Source organism: Pteronotus mesoamericanus, unplaced genomic scaffold (assembly GCF_021234165.1).
Source record: "Pteronotus mesoamericanus isolate MK-2021 breed Mesoamerican mustached bat unplaced genomic scaffold, CSHL_Meso_final scaffold_165, whole genome shotgun sequence".
Classification (NCBI taxonomy): Eukaryota; Metazoa; Chordata; class Mammalia; order Chiroptera; family Mormoopidae; genus Pteronotus; species Pteronotus mesoamericanus.
In genome coordinates this window covers 2,600,916-2,615,454 of record NW_026555307.1, presented here as the reverse complement: position 1 = coordinate 2,615,454, position 14,539 = coordinate 2,600,916, and the positions used below count along the sequence as shown (strand labels likewise).

Here is a 14,539-nt window from a genome sequence, read left to right as displayed (position 1 = left end):
AGATTTTTTCAAGTCTTAGCTGCTATGAAAAACAAAAACTTAACAGTCTGGAAGTGAATAAACCACAGGAAAAGGGTAGCAGAACGACTAAAAGTACATATAGGTTTCAGGGGTCATTAGTAGGATGGGGTTCCAGCTCACTTACTGGTCAAAGTTACATCACTCCACTAAGCCTGAGTTTCCTTCTCTACAAAATGGCTCTAATAATAGCACCTATTAAGTAAGTAAGAATTATTAAGTAATTAAGAATTACCTATTATTAAGTAAGAATTTGCACTCCGAGGGCTCAGCACAGTGCCCGGTACCCAGAAAGGGCTCTGTAAGTTTGCTTGGCCCTTGCGGTCCAGCCTCCTGCCACGCTGCACCCTCTGAAAGGACCTTGAGAAGAGCAAGACTAGAGATTGTGTTTTACTACCCTAACATCTTGCAGGCCTGGAATGACAGGTCATCCCTCTCTGACTACTTGGCTGCCCTTCTTACCTAAGGCGCCTCTTACATTCTTCAAGAGCAACAGGCTAAAGCCCCTTTACCTGCTACCTGCCTTTAAAATTCCTTGAATTTCCAAGCTAGATTGGGGGGTGGAGTACTGAAGGTGTTCCTTTGTCAATTTAACTGAGCTTATGCACATTTCTGGTTTCCCAAAAGCCTGTCACTGTTTTTCAAAGCTGCTTGCCCTCAGAAGCTGCTCTTCCCCATTTATCCTAAAGGCAAGGAGATTCCCCTTGGGATAAATGGGAACTTCTGAGCCCAGGAATGAGCTGTTTGTAGCTTCCGAAATCTGGCCTCAAGAGCCCTGTGATTCGGTACCCTAGGCCCAGGTGAACCAAGGGCCTCCTCTAGGAGGGGTAGTTTTGGTCCTCTTCTTACCTCCTAGGGGACTGTGGGAGACTATTACCGCAACCTGTCGAAAGGAAGCCCGCGCCCCACTAGCCTGGGCGCTCTCCAGGGAATAGGCAGGCCTCCTCTGAGCCCCAGAGTCACCCCAAATTCCCCGCGCTGTGGCCCCAGGTGGGCCCGGCTACAATGCCTGCTGCCAGTCTGGAACCAAGGTGGGGCGCACAACTGCCGAGTAGCGATCAGAACCAGACGGGAAGCTAGGACCCCAGGGTCGCGTTGGGAACCATAGCTACAATACGGCTGAACCACGTGTGGTCGAGACTGATTTTAAGGATCGGCGCGGAGTAGTCACGGAGTGCACCTGCGCGAAAGCTGACGCGCTCCTGCGAGATTTAAAAAAAAAAGAAGGAAGCCGCACTGTGAGGAGCATTTAGGCAGGGCTAGGCCTTAAAGCGTCGGAGGCGGGGCGGGGGCGGGGCCGGGGCCAGGGCGGGGCCCGGAGGCGGGCTGGTCTAGAGCTTAAAAAGGCAGCAGACGGATCAAAAGCCTCACACCGGTAGGCCGCGCACCTCGTGTTCGGCGCGGCAGGATGGTGGGCGTGGGCCCGAAGCGGCGAGCGCCGGCCGCCCAGGCGGCGGCGGCAGAGGAGGAGCCGCAGGCGCGGGAACACATGCTTGGGGCGCGGCGAGCAGAAGGTACTGATGGCTTGGAGAGCGAGGGTGTGACCCTGCAGCGCAACATTACGCTGCTCAACGGCGTGGCCATCATCGTAGGCACCATCATCGGCTCGGGAATCTTCGTGACGCCTACCGGTGTGCTCAAGGAGGCGGGCTCACCCGGGCTGGCGCTGGTGGTGTGGGCTGTGTGTGGTGTCTTCTCTATCGTGGGCGCTCTCTGCTACGCCGAACTGGGCACCACCATCTCCAAATCGGGCGGTGACTATGCGTATATGCTGGAAGTCTACGGCTCGCTGCCCGCCTTCCTCAAGCTCTGGATCGAGCTGCTTATTATCCGGCCTTCCTCGCAGTACATTGTGGCGCTCGTCTTCGCCACCTACCTGCTCAAGCCGCTCTTCCCTACCTGCCCGGTGCCCGAGGAGGCCGCTAAGCTTGTGGCCTGCCTCTGCGTGCGTGAGTATCGTCACGGGACCTGGCCTATTTCGGGGGTGGGGGGTCCCCGGGCCATTCCGCACCCCTGGGCCATCCCCCATCTCTAGACCACCCCTGAACCCCCCCGCCGTCTTCGTATCCCGTCCATCCCCAGACCATCCCCAAGGTTCTAGGCTGAGGTCAGTGGGTCCAGAACCCACGTGCATCTCATTCTTTCATTCATTCGCATAAAAGCTGGGAATTTCCGCAATTCCGTCCCTGCCTCTTCTGGGCGGTCTACTTCCTTACATAAGCCAGTCCCTCAGAGCTGACCAATAAAATCTTTTTCTTTTTCTTTGCACGACACTTACGCAGCATGAAAGGCGGATTTCCTGTTTGGCCTCAACGAGCTGCTGCTTACGGGGAAGTTATTTACCTTTTAGCGACAGGATCCCAGTGATGTGGATCTCAGCTTTGAAAATTTTGATCCAAATCTAGAAATGGTTATAGCAGTAGTTGATGTGCCTCAGAATAGGAAAGCCTCTGGCTTCTGGTGGGCTTTGAGATGAGGATTTTATGGGATGATGCATTGGATTGGCTGAGGAAAAGCCACTCTAAAGGCAAGATGACCTTGTTGGGCTGTTTTGTTATTAGGAGAATTTTAATTGCCCACTTTTCATTGTTGTTAGATACAATATCATGTTTGAACCCACTATCTAATGAAGTAGATAATATCTTTAAAGGGCCCCCTCTCCAGTCTTTAAAAATGGATCCCTGTTTAAAACTTACGGGTTTATGTAGGTAAATCCTCACAGATTCTAGAGGGCTGCGGTGGATACACGGGAGGTCACCTGTGGTCTGGTATTGCCCACCCAGTGGTGCTGGTCATGCCATGGAACCCCTTTTGGTAGGGATAAGGGTGTCATTTTCCATGTGTTGGTCAGCTGTCACCATAGCTGTTCTTTGAACAACCTGTGTGAATGTGTGATCCACGTGCGTGTATGTGTGTGACTTTTTCTGATGGGAAAGGCTTTTCAGTAACACAGAAGGATGAGCCATCTGCAAGAGCAAGCACGAGTCTAGAGCCTTTCTCGGTCTGGAGAAGGCCATGGGCTTGTCTCAGGCTGGCGGAACTCAGCCTAGGGGACCGGCATGGCTATTCTCATCCAGGACAGTGAGAGGTTGTGGTTGTCCAAGGAGTAGACTTCTGAGAAGGCAGTGAAAGTCCCCAGAGAAAAGCCACATAAAGTTCCTGAGTGTTCCTTATTGCCCAAAAGTCAGTTTAGAATTTTTACTCATGAAGAAAAAGGGTGGTCTGTACCACTTTCTTCCTGGAGCCCATCCCTGCAGGCATGTGCCCCGGAGTGTACTGTGTTTAGAGCACAGCTCTCATTTTGCTGGCTGGTCTTTTCAGTCCCCTGGGCATATCCCACAACAGTTTCTTTCTGCTTGTGAAAAAATTGTGCTGTGAGCCCCCGCCCAGTTGCTCAGTTGGTTGAAGTGTCATTCCATACCAGGGGAGTCCAACCTGTGGCCTGCCAGCCACGTGCAGCCCAGGATGGCTATGAATGCGGCCCAACACAAAATCGTAATTTTATTTAAAACATGAGGGGGGTGTGTGTGTGTGTGTGTGTGTGTGTGTGTGTGTGTGAGTGATTATGTGTCACAGTGTATTTAATGTGTGGCCCAAGGCCACATTAAAAACTCTTTCCAGTGTGGCCCAGAGACACCAAAAGTTTCGACACCGCTGCAAGGTTGCGGGTTTGATCCCCGATCAGGGCACATCCAGAAGGCAATAGAGTTCTCTCTCTGTCTCTCTCTCTCTCTGCCCCCCCACCCCCGTTCCCTTCCTCTACCCGCTCCTCTTTCCTATTTCTCCCCCTTTCCTCTCTCTAAAGTCATCAAATATATTCTCAAGTGAGGATTTTTAAAAATCAGTTTCAGATCAAAAACTTATGATTCTGTAATTAACCAAGTTTGTAGAACTCTTAAAAATAATTGTGCTATGAAGTGGCTTTGGTGCTCAGAATGATCCTAAGGACAGTATAAATGAGGAAAAGATGACAAGGGCCCATTTGTAGCATGGCTCTGGTGTTTTCCTGCTGCTAATGAATCAGAAAGGCGAGAAGCTAGATTCGTTAATTCTTTTCTTGGTGGCCATGTGGAATTTGATTTATGACTAGGATTATAAGGATTATTTATTGCTTAATGAAAAAGTGTTAGTAGTTGCTGAAATTAGTTTATCCCTCCTTCCAGGGCCCCTCCCTCTGTAAATTGTCTGAAGAGGACTCTGCTGGGGGCCTGGCTGGGGGCACAGATGAGGGTCTCCTCTGTAAGAGAGGCTGTGGTTCAGAAACAGCTGTGGCCTCATTGGTCCTTTATCTCAAGGGAGAAGCTCTCAGAAAGGATCTGAATGGGTCTACTGCTCCCTCTGTTGAGCTGTGGAAAAGACTTGGAGCCTGTCTGAGTTGTGGGCACCCCCACCTGGGACGCACAGGCGTCAGGGAAGTGGCTACAGCAGATGATTGGTTGCCTGCTCTCTTCTTTCCCTATCCTAGTTGGGTGGAGGATGGGACCAGATGCACATGGGTGGGGGTGGCGGGATCCTTAGCTTTTGCTCCTCTGAGGTACCCATGACCTGAAGTATCTTCCACCTGGTGTCAGGTAGAGCCTACACTGCATGTGGGCAGGCCTGGGGTTCTGTTTTGAGAAATTCACTGGGATCTCTAAGCCTCAATTGACATCTATGTGAAATAGGGATTGGGTGCAGCCCTGCCCGGGTGTTTGTGAGACTGGAGGCCACGGTGGACTTAATGATTGCGCATAGGGACCCAGTCACATGGTGGCTGTGACTTTTTCTTCACACTGCCTTCTGATATTTACTTGTAACATCTTGAGCTGACTTAGAACTTGCTCTTTTCAGGTTTAGAGAAAAGAAGGAGGAAGAGAGAGGGTGACGAGAGGAGGGGGAAAAGCCAGGGGTACGGGCCAGTGTTACTGGCTGGGGTCTGAGCAGATGAGATGCTCATCGCACACGCCTCAGCCCCGCTGGCCTCGGGGTGGGGTAGTGGTGGTGGGTGGGGGCAACGCCAACCTGCTGTCAGCTCCTCTCGGGCATAGATGAGATGTGGGTTTGGTATCTGCGCCATAGCCAGCTCACTTGCAAGTAAGTTGGTCAGTTGGGATGATGGCCAGAGCGGGGAGGGGAGACCATAACAGCACCCATAATCCCCAAGTCTTCTAGCTGCCTGGCCTGTTTCCATCAGCTCCAGGTGGTGATCCTGCTTCTGGGGGGTGTGGGACCCCAGACAATGTGCCCTCCACTGTGTCCTCATGACTCCAACCAGACCTGTCACAGTGAGGCCTAGTTCCAGGTGTCTGGCGGCCTGCCAGCTGCCAGGGCTGAGCCCCTTGATGCCTCAGGCAAAGGCTTTTGGGTGTTTCAAGGAGCTGGCGAACCCAGAATCACAAGCTGTGAACTCAGTGCAGACAATAGCCCAGTAATTAGCACTGAAATCCAACTTGCCTGCCAGATATGAAAGTGGTCTGGCTGTTGGAGCGAGTCAGGCCGAGTCTTGGGACTGGGGCTGAGTCCTGTCTGGTCCTTTACAGAAGTGTCTGACACCCTCCCTCCCCCAGGGAGGTGGTGGGTGCGGGCAAACATTTCAAACCCTTCTTCTCTGGGTCACAGCCCCCTTTGACAATCCCATGGAATGTGTGAGCTCTGCCCAGAAATGACCACTTTAAACTGTGTGGTCATAGGGTGTTCAGGCCCCCTAAGACCCTGGCCATGTTGGAAGCCCCCTCTCCCCACAAGAGGAGCCCTGATCAGAAACATATCTGACATTTTCTTGCTGGTGTGCTTTGATTCCCCTTCCCACATGCTCTGTGCCTCAGCCTGTGAAATCGTTGTCATTCTCATTTTACGGCTGGGGAAACTGAGGCAGAGGTGGGTTGGGCATGCTTGCTGTATACCCTCCTTCACACTAAACCACCTTTAGTCATCAGCAGTGTGGGGACACATGACCAAGTCTACGGGGAGGGTGGTGGCTGCCAGGAGTCTGGAATGGTGTCAGATCCCATGTCCAGGCACCTGGTTGGCCAGAGCAAGGACACATAGGTCTGAGGTTTGTCTATATCCTGGATCCCTGGGAAGTGCTGCCTCCCCGTCTGTGGGGCGTCAGATTCTTTATACACTTTTCGTCTTTCTGTCAAAATCACATTGCAAATGAACTTCCAGGGCAGGGCAGGCCACTAGTCACCACATGGGTTCCGGTAGCCATAGGCCCTGTCCTATGACCACACTGCCCCTCCTCCCATGGCTCACAGCAGGTGCTGGGGACTACAAGGGCCATGTGATTCTATACTCTTGGTCAGTGTCACCTTCCAGGCCCTTGACAGGACTGCGGCCAAGGGAGTGGCCCACAGTGCACCTGTTCCCAACCCTGGGCTTTGCCCAGTCCAGCAGCTTTTCGGCACTGATGGGTGGAGTCCCATCTACATCATGGCAGGAGGACCCCACCCGGCTCTTTCCTCAGTCCTGGCAGGATGCTGAATTCTTGCCATTACTCTGGAGAGTGGGCTGCCTCAGACAGGGTGCTTCTCAGGGTTCAGCCCACCCCTCCCCGTGGTGGGGTTTGCCTGCTATGTGAAGAATTAGTACTGATTTCCCATTCGGGCTCTGAGAGCATGATACACGCAACCCGATCCGTGCCCTGAGTCACTCTGACCATGGTTGCCGGCTGACATCTGTCACTCCTGAGACTTGATCATCTGTAAATTGCTCAAAGCGGGGCCAATACAGAGCTGAGGTCATGCCCCGCAGACATGAGCCCTGTGGCCCACTGTGGCCTCATGGCCAGCCCGGCACTTTATCCAGGTAAAGACCATTTACCTGGATAAAGTGCCAGGCATTGCCCAAGACCAGCACAGGATTCAGGCCTTGGCACTCACATGGGCTGTGTCTTCACCTGGTTCCCTTCTGGGGGACCCTGTCAGCCCAATCCAACTGGATGGCCAAGGCCCTGCCGAAGACCTGAGGGGGGCCCTGTCCCTGTCCCTGAATTTCTTTGAGTCTTTGGGCCGTGGGACATGGGCCGGGTGCCTGGCTTCTCTGGGCCTGTGTTTCAGAGCCCGGGACGGGGCGGAGGGGGGTATGCTTGCTGAGGATGTGTGAGTCAGCCATCCCGCCAGCAAGGGTCAGGTGTCGGAGGGACTGTCCTGGAATTAAGCATGACAGGGCAGGTGTGCCTGGCGAGGGGAGCAGTAGACACCATGGGGGACCAGGAGCTGTGATTCCTCCACGTGCAGAGGGGAGGCTACAGGTACTTTGAGTGCAGTTGCCGGGGATGGTGGGGCCTAGCTAGAGCCGCTTCTGTTGGGTCTGGGTGCTCTATGCATTTGTACCTGTGCCTTAGGGGTCTGAGGGCATTGAGACCCCCTCAGAGCTGAGGGAAAGGATGAGTTGTGGGTGGGGTAAGGGTGGCTGTAAAAGGTGGAGGGTAGGGAGGGTTCCCCCAGGCCAGCCTGTCCCAGGAAGGGCTGTCTGCCGCTGGCCAGGGCCAAGGGGCCACGTTCAGGAGTCTGGGAAGGGGAGGAGCCGAACCAGAGTCTGGGCCAGGAGACTTTTGTTTTGATGGATCGGTGGGGACAGGAGGTTCAGCTCATCACTGCTGAGACACAGAGGGAACGTGAGGGTCTGTGTCTGGCCTGGTCACAGGTGAATGGGGGAGTGTCACCGTGAGTGTCCTGTAGGGGCAGAGGGAGGGGCTTCTCTGCAGTGAGCCCAGTCCAGACTCTCAGCCTTCCCTGTTTTCCAGGGTGGCAGGTCCATATGAAGACCCTGTGCTGGAGTGTTGGACTGGGCCCTGCCCTCGGGTGGTCTTACCCAGTGGGAGGGAGATACATATGAATGTGTTCTATAGCTCAGTTCAGGCCCTGTGCCTAAAGGAGGCATGCGGGCAGGGTAGCTGGGGGTCCTGGCCTGCAGCCCAGGGTGCTTGGGGCAGGCACTCATGGTCACTGCTCCCTGCAAGTCCCACACGAGAAACCCTCAGCCCAGGAAGCAGCAGACATCTGTCCAAGGCCCCACTTCGTAACAACAGCCTGGTTCAGATGTATGGGGCAGAGTCTCCCACTCACCCGTCCCTGCTCCCTTTGAGGGTGCACAGTAGACTTGTATCTCAGTGATGCTTGTGTTGGGTGGGGCCCTATGGGGTTTGGCCCCATCAATGGGTCTCAGCCCTGGAGGAAGCTTGGAGTCACCTGATTAGGACTAACACCCAAGTTCCCTCTGTGACCTAAAAAAGTGAAAGCGCACCGTACAAGTCAGGGAGCTGTGGTGGAGCTTCTCATGGGCAGCCAGGGTTGAAGCTCCTTCCTGGTTGAGTGGCCAGGAGATGTGAGTATACTCACCCTGCTCTCCTAATGGGTGCAGTGTGACTGACTTTCAGCATGTTGGACAACCTCTCTGAGCTGTCTTTACCCGAGCCATCTAATGAGGGTTGAATATATGCATGTCCTCTCACCCCTCGGGGACAGTGACTGCAGAAGGTTTTCTCTCCTTTTTCTTCATTAGCATAACCGCTGGAGGACCAGAGAGTTTGAGGAGGGGGTGGAGGTTTCTGTCCACAGATGTGTGCGTATATGCCAGTGGTGGAGACTCCTAATCACAGAGACCCCTGCACACACAGCTTCACCTGTTCTTAACAGTTCCACACACTCAGCAGTGACCAATTCCGACTAGTACTAATCCTTGATGGGCTGCCAGGTCAGGCGGTGGTGTTTGCATTACCCACAAAGCTGGCTGCAGTGTTCCTATTTGTTGGATGAGGAAACAGGCTCAGACATGCTAAGTAACCTGGCCAAGGTCACACAGCCTGTTAGAACTCCCTCAGGTTTCAGAGTCAGAGGATGGGCCTCCCTCCTGCCAGTTCTGGCTGTTCTTGGGTTTAGGGGTCCTTTGGGGCACTCTCTTTTCTCCAGGACTCTTGCTTCCAAAGAGCCCAGTAAAATTAGCTGCTATTGCGGGGTTTCTTGCTTACTTACCCCAGAACTCAGCGTGTCGGTGGGTTTCAGAGTTGACTAAGCTGTCTGTTTCTGGCGTGTTTTGAAATGAATGTGTCGGCCTTGTTCCAGATGCTCACCGACATCTCTGCTCTGGGCTGGGACAAACTGTGGTCTGGCATAGCACAGCCCTGGTGAAAAATGGAAAAATTATGAAAACACGTGCTCTTGGGCTGATAGGAAATTTGAAAATGTGATGCTGGCCTATTAGTAATATCTTTTTTTTTTTTGGAAAGATTTTATTCATTTTTAGAGAGAGAGGAAGGGCGGGAGAAAGAGACGGAGAGAAGCTTTGATGTGCAAGAGAAATATCAATCGATTGTTTCTCGAACATCCCAAGTGGGGACCTGGCCACAACCCAGGTTTGTGCCCTGACTGAGAATCAACGAGCGACCTTTTGGTTTGTGGGATGACACCTAACCCACTGGGCCGCACCAGTCAGGGCTTTGGTAGTCACACGTTTTTGCAGAAATCAGTGAATGGACCAGGGAGGTGCTTGAGGGCCAGTGTGTCCCCGGGACTCCAGATTCCCTGTCCTGCCTCACCTGTGGGTGGCAGCCTCTTGAATTGGAGCACGTCCCTTCCCTTTGCTCCTCGGTAGATGAGGGTCCCACCTGAACAGCTCCCCGCCCCTGGGAACCGCTTCCTTTTCCCTCAGTGGCTGGCAGGGCGGATGAGGTTGGAGCCCCCGCCAGCCGGAGCTGCTCCGGGTCCTCGTGCCTCCTGGCAGTGAGGCTGGCGGCCTTCTCATAAGGTTGGGTCGGCAGTTCACACACATTCATCCTCTCGGTGCCCAGCAAAGGTGATTTATGCATCGGGAAGTCACCCTCTGGTTCTCCAAGTGGGGTCCCCAGACTAGCAGCCTTAGCATCCCTGTCTCAGAAAGACAGGCTCTCAGGCCCCCAGGGGACTGACACACCCAGGGGTGTGAGACCCATCTGTCCCTAGGAGGGATTAGAGCATTAAGGCAAGAAATGAAATCCTGGGGGGCGGGGGCGGGGGCTCCTGTGGAGCGCAGAGGACACCTGGATTTCAAGGGCCCTTGGAGGAAGGCACTGATTAATAAGCCACTCATTCACTGGGCACCCACCGAACCCTGGGTTCCCATGTGTACCAGGTAGATTTGGATGAATGAGGCAAAGGCAGGACAAGAACCCACAGTGACTGGATGTCCCTTCAGTGGTCAGACCTGTTTGGTGTCAGCTATCCCAGCCACCTGAGTCACACCATCCTGTGTGTGGTCGTTGCTAGGAGCAAGTCCACCTGGAGCCAGGGCTCAGAATCCAGGTGCGCAGTGAGCGCCGAGATGCCTGACAGGTGGGCTTCTGGCTCCCAGTCAGCGGACCAGCTATCTGCCTGAGCTCGGGTCTACGACCAGGCTCGGTCACAGTGGTCAACAGGCACTGCTCTCTGGCCTGGTGCCAGCTGCTGCCCAAAAGACCAGGCTGGCTGAGCCTCCTGAAACCGGTGCAGACTGCTGACCACTTCTTTTTCATCTCAGGGCCTGCTACAGAGCTCTGGGTCAAACGGTGCTCATGTGCCTGGCATGTTGGCTCCCACACCCACCTCAGCCATTTCCTGACAGCCGAGCCCCTCCTCTGTTGAAGAAGCATTGCTTATAGGTCTCAGACTGCCTCTACCCCAAGAGTTGACCCTTTTTATCAAGGACTCTGGAACCTTGTGTAGAAAGTACCACCCAGATGAGGAAGCAGAGAGCGTGGGGTGTCATAAGCTACACTAGTGGGTGGAGACCCCCATGAGTTTGTGCCCAGCCAGTGTCCTTAGTCCTCGGCTCTCCGGGATATTCTGCCCTTGCAGCCTGCAGATGACTAATCTGAACCAAGTCACCCAGTCAGGCCAGCACTGGAGCTGGACCTCCCAGCTGGGCTCTCGCTGTAAGCGGGTGTCCCCTGAGGCAGGGGGCGCAGGAGGCCCAGCCGCGGGGTCTTCCTTTGCTGGGCAGCGCTCAGGGCATACCAGACATGAGAATGGGGGTACAAGTAGAGGCACCAGGGAAGGAGGAGGGCAGGAGCCCCTTGGCAAAGGGATGGTGACTGCAGCACAGCCCTGGGTTCCCAGCTCCTTTGCCGAGGTGGGGCTGGACGCCCCTGCCAGCCAGCCGGGAGGGTTATGTCACAGCAGGACGAAGAAGCGGGCAGGCCTGAGGAGGGGCTGTCGGATGAGCCAGCCACATACAGCCCAGAGCTGCCGCCTCTCCAGGGGCCTGGGCTTTATCTCCTTTGCCCCAGCTGTCACTGTTTGCGACACAGCCATGCTTATCTGGGGGTGCTGGCTCAGGGAACCCTGGAGGCGGCTGGCTTCTCGCCAGGGCGCCCTCTGGTAGTCCCCCATCTTTGTCAGCTTGCTCGCGCTGGCCGGGCTGTGCCCTGGTATGCCCCATTCTCTCCCCCGCTGCATGCGGCAAAGTTACCAATACTTTCTCGTCATCTCCCTTCCTGGAGGGGCTGTCAGTAGTCACCGTGACAACAGCAGCAAACCCTCCTTACATCTCTGTATACCCAGAACTTCCCCATGTGCCCGTCAGTCCCCATCCTGCAGGTGTGGAAACCAAGGCTCAGAGGAGTTGGGTATCTTGTCCAGATGGTGGGGCTTAAAGCAGGGAAGCTGGGCTGCACATTCAGCCTACTAACCTATGCGCCACCCCCGCCCCACGACTGCTTCTGTGGAGGCTAAAAGACACTTTGGGTCCTGATGGATTCGCCTATTTATTTAAGATTATATTTCATTTTGGAATTTTTAAAAAAGGAACACTATGGGAACAATAAAGTACTTGTTTACTCAGCAGCCAAAGTCAATGAAAATTAAAATTTCATCATGTGTTTTGGTTCTCTTTATAAAGGAACAAATATTATAAAGTCCCCTTTGTTCTGTGATCTGGTTGCTTCCCCTTCCAAACTATGGGCCACCAGCCCATTGCCTGTCCACAATCTGGACATTTTTAATGTCTTGAGATGGCTCTGTGTTTGGGGAGAGGGAGCCTCAGTGCAGAGTGTCTCTCTGACACATGTTTGTGGGGCAGGGCTCAGCACTTGGAGGGAAGAGCTGGGTTGTACCTTGGACTGGTCAGGGTGCACGCCCTCTGTTATCTATGGAGAGGCGTCTTTCCCACCCTAGTGGCAACTGAGACCCAACTCCTCAGTGTTAGGGACCATGGTATTAAGAGAGCCCGCAGGCTGGGGGCTCTGGGCAAGCTATCTCCCCTTCTCGGAGCCTCAGAGCCCTGCTCTGCCCCCGCTCACTATGCGGTGGAGAGACCCCAAGTGGGGTCAGTCTAGCAGAGGTGACAGCCAGAGCTGGCTGCACTTGGTGCCGGCAGCGCTGCTCTGGTTTCTGAAGCCAGGCCCCCACTGTGAGGAGAGGACCGGCTTTTCCAGCGCTGCCGCCAGCAACTGCCTGCCTCTTTGGCCACGCCTTCCACCTGCCCCGCCTCCCACTGGCTGTGAATAGTGATGCAATCTTCATGCTTCTTGCCGCTTGCGCGGGTGATGCAATCCTCACGCCTCTTGCCGCATGCGGGAGGCTGTGTGTGCGTGTAGTGGAGAGGCCTGGGGCAGTTGTTTCAGGGTTGGCACTCCCCCCTAAGATCGGAGGCTGACTCAGAAAAACCGGCAGACCTGTCCTCTTGCTGTGCAGAGGTTCCCTGGGATCTAGTGGCAGGAAGGAACCTGGGCTTGCCCTTCAAGCCCTCTTTGCCCTGGATCCCAGCCACTGGGCATGGTGGACCAGAGATCACTAAACTGGAAGCGCTCCCTGGAAGCCCAGGAGAAGAAAGCTCTATTATTACCCTCCTCTTCCCCCTGCACTGTCAGTCCTGCGGGCGATGTCAGAGGGCTTCAGAGACCTGGGTCTCAGTCTTGGGTCTGCCCCTTCTGCCTTGGACAGGCAATTCCTCTGAGCTTCCTCTTCTGTGCTGGGAATAGCAGTGCTGATGATCTTAATACAGGACAGCTGCCTTCCCATTGGTCCTCAGGGCCAGGACCGAGCATGTGTCCACCCCAGAGCCACACAGGGAAGGCCACAGGTGGCTGTTTGCCTTGTGTATATATCTGCCTCCCCTCCCCCACTGAGCCTTTCAGCTCCTGCTGGAAGAGATGGCTTCAGTACTGTGACACAGATACTTTGTTGTAAACCCCACATTCCCAGCCTCATTTAAACCCCTACCACCATGAGGCAGCTCATTGACTAGGAGCCTCTGAAGGTGCAGAACCCACAGCCCAGGAGACAGGGTCTCCGCTAGGGTCCCCACAGGTAAGAGCCAAGCCAGGCCCGTATGTCACAGCTCTTAGAGGATTTCTGAATAGTTCAGTTTTGGAATAGCAGCCTAAAGCAAATACTTTTAAAACATTTTTCAGCCTGAACTTTCCCAGTGCATAACATAGTCTCTGTCAGCCGTTGCATCAGCCAGAGTTTAGAGCAGTGAAGAAAAGATGAGCGGCGAGTTGCTATTAAGGTGTCAGTTAATTTCCAAGAGAGAGAGAGAGGCAGGCAAAGCGGTGAGGCCCGTAATCCTTCCCAGGGCACACTGGGAAGCTTTCCTGTTCTCCTTCCCGAACTGGCGGGCCTCATCCACTTAACCAGCATGGATGTATCTCTTTGGCGCCTAACCCTCAAATAGTAAAATTACATGTAATTACTCTTGCTGGGGAAAGATGCCACTTGGGGTTCCCCAGCCCTGGTTTCGTTCTGTCTAGAAAAGAGGAAGAACGAGCAAAAAACCTTTATAGACTTCCTTACCTTACCGAAACCTTCCGAGGAAGAGGTGTGTGTGGGGGGAGAGGTGGAAAGGGGCCCTTCCCATGGGCCCCTGGCCACGCTGGTTAATGTTTAATGGCTAGCCCTCCATTGAAAAAAATGACCCATCTCTGCTCCAGCCAGTTCCTGATATAAGTGTTCTCTGGGTTCCTGGTTTTCTGCTCATGTGGGTGGGGAGCTGGGATGAGAGTGAGGCCACCAGAAGCATAGAGACTGAGTGCGTGGATGAATTAGAAATAGTGAAATGGGAAGGAATCAGTGTTGAGTGTTCTGTTGCCTTTGTTTTAGTATAATTTTGTTTCATTGTAAGTTTACAGAGTGGTTTTCTTAACTACCCAGCTCTCAAGATCCCTCAACAGTTAGGGGCAGCTCCCAAGCACGTGCATGTCTCAATCCCATGTGCCTGCCCTCCCCCGCCCCACACCCCCCCCCCGCCACCGCCCCCAGAGCAGGGCAGCGCCTGCTTATGTCCAGGTGCGTTTGTTGAGCCTAGCTTAGCTGCCACCCCGTCTTCATCTCTGTTCCCATTCAGGTCAGAGGAAACCACCTGTGACTTGTGGCAATTTTCAGTTTCAAGGTATGCTTTTACAACGGCAGCAGAACTGCTGTGGTTTCCTGTACCAGCTGGGACCACCTGAGTGTGTGTGGCTGCTTGTTGACCCCAGGACTGTGCCATTCACCTTCAACCCCCATTTCTGGCATCTAAATTGCCTTTGTGGTCCCACCATTTGGCCTGTCATATGGATTTGTGCTAGCAGGATACCTCGTCACCTGTT

At 54.1% G+C, this 14,539-nt stretch overlaps 1 protein-coding gene across 1 annotated transcript in view; it reads left to right on the top strand.

The window, feature by feature from the left end:
• The first annotated feature begins 1,390 nt into the window (after nucleotides 1-1,390).
• The window catches only part of SLC7A5 (solute carrier family 7 member 5), a 37,344-nt gene continuing 24,195 nt past the window's right edge, over nucleotides 1,391-14,539 (top strand). The window contains exon 1 of the mRNA XM_054588939.1: nucleotides 1,391-1,967. Within this exon, the coding sequence (XP_054444914.1) occupies nucleotides 1,427-1,967 (541 nt within the window). The 5' untranslated portion in view covers nucleotides 1,391-1,426. The remainder of the gene's footprint in view (nucleotides 1,968-14,539) is intronic.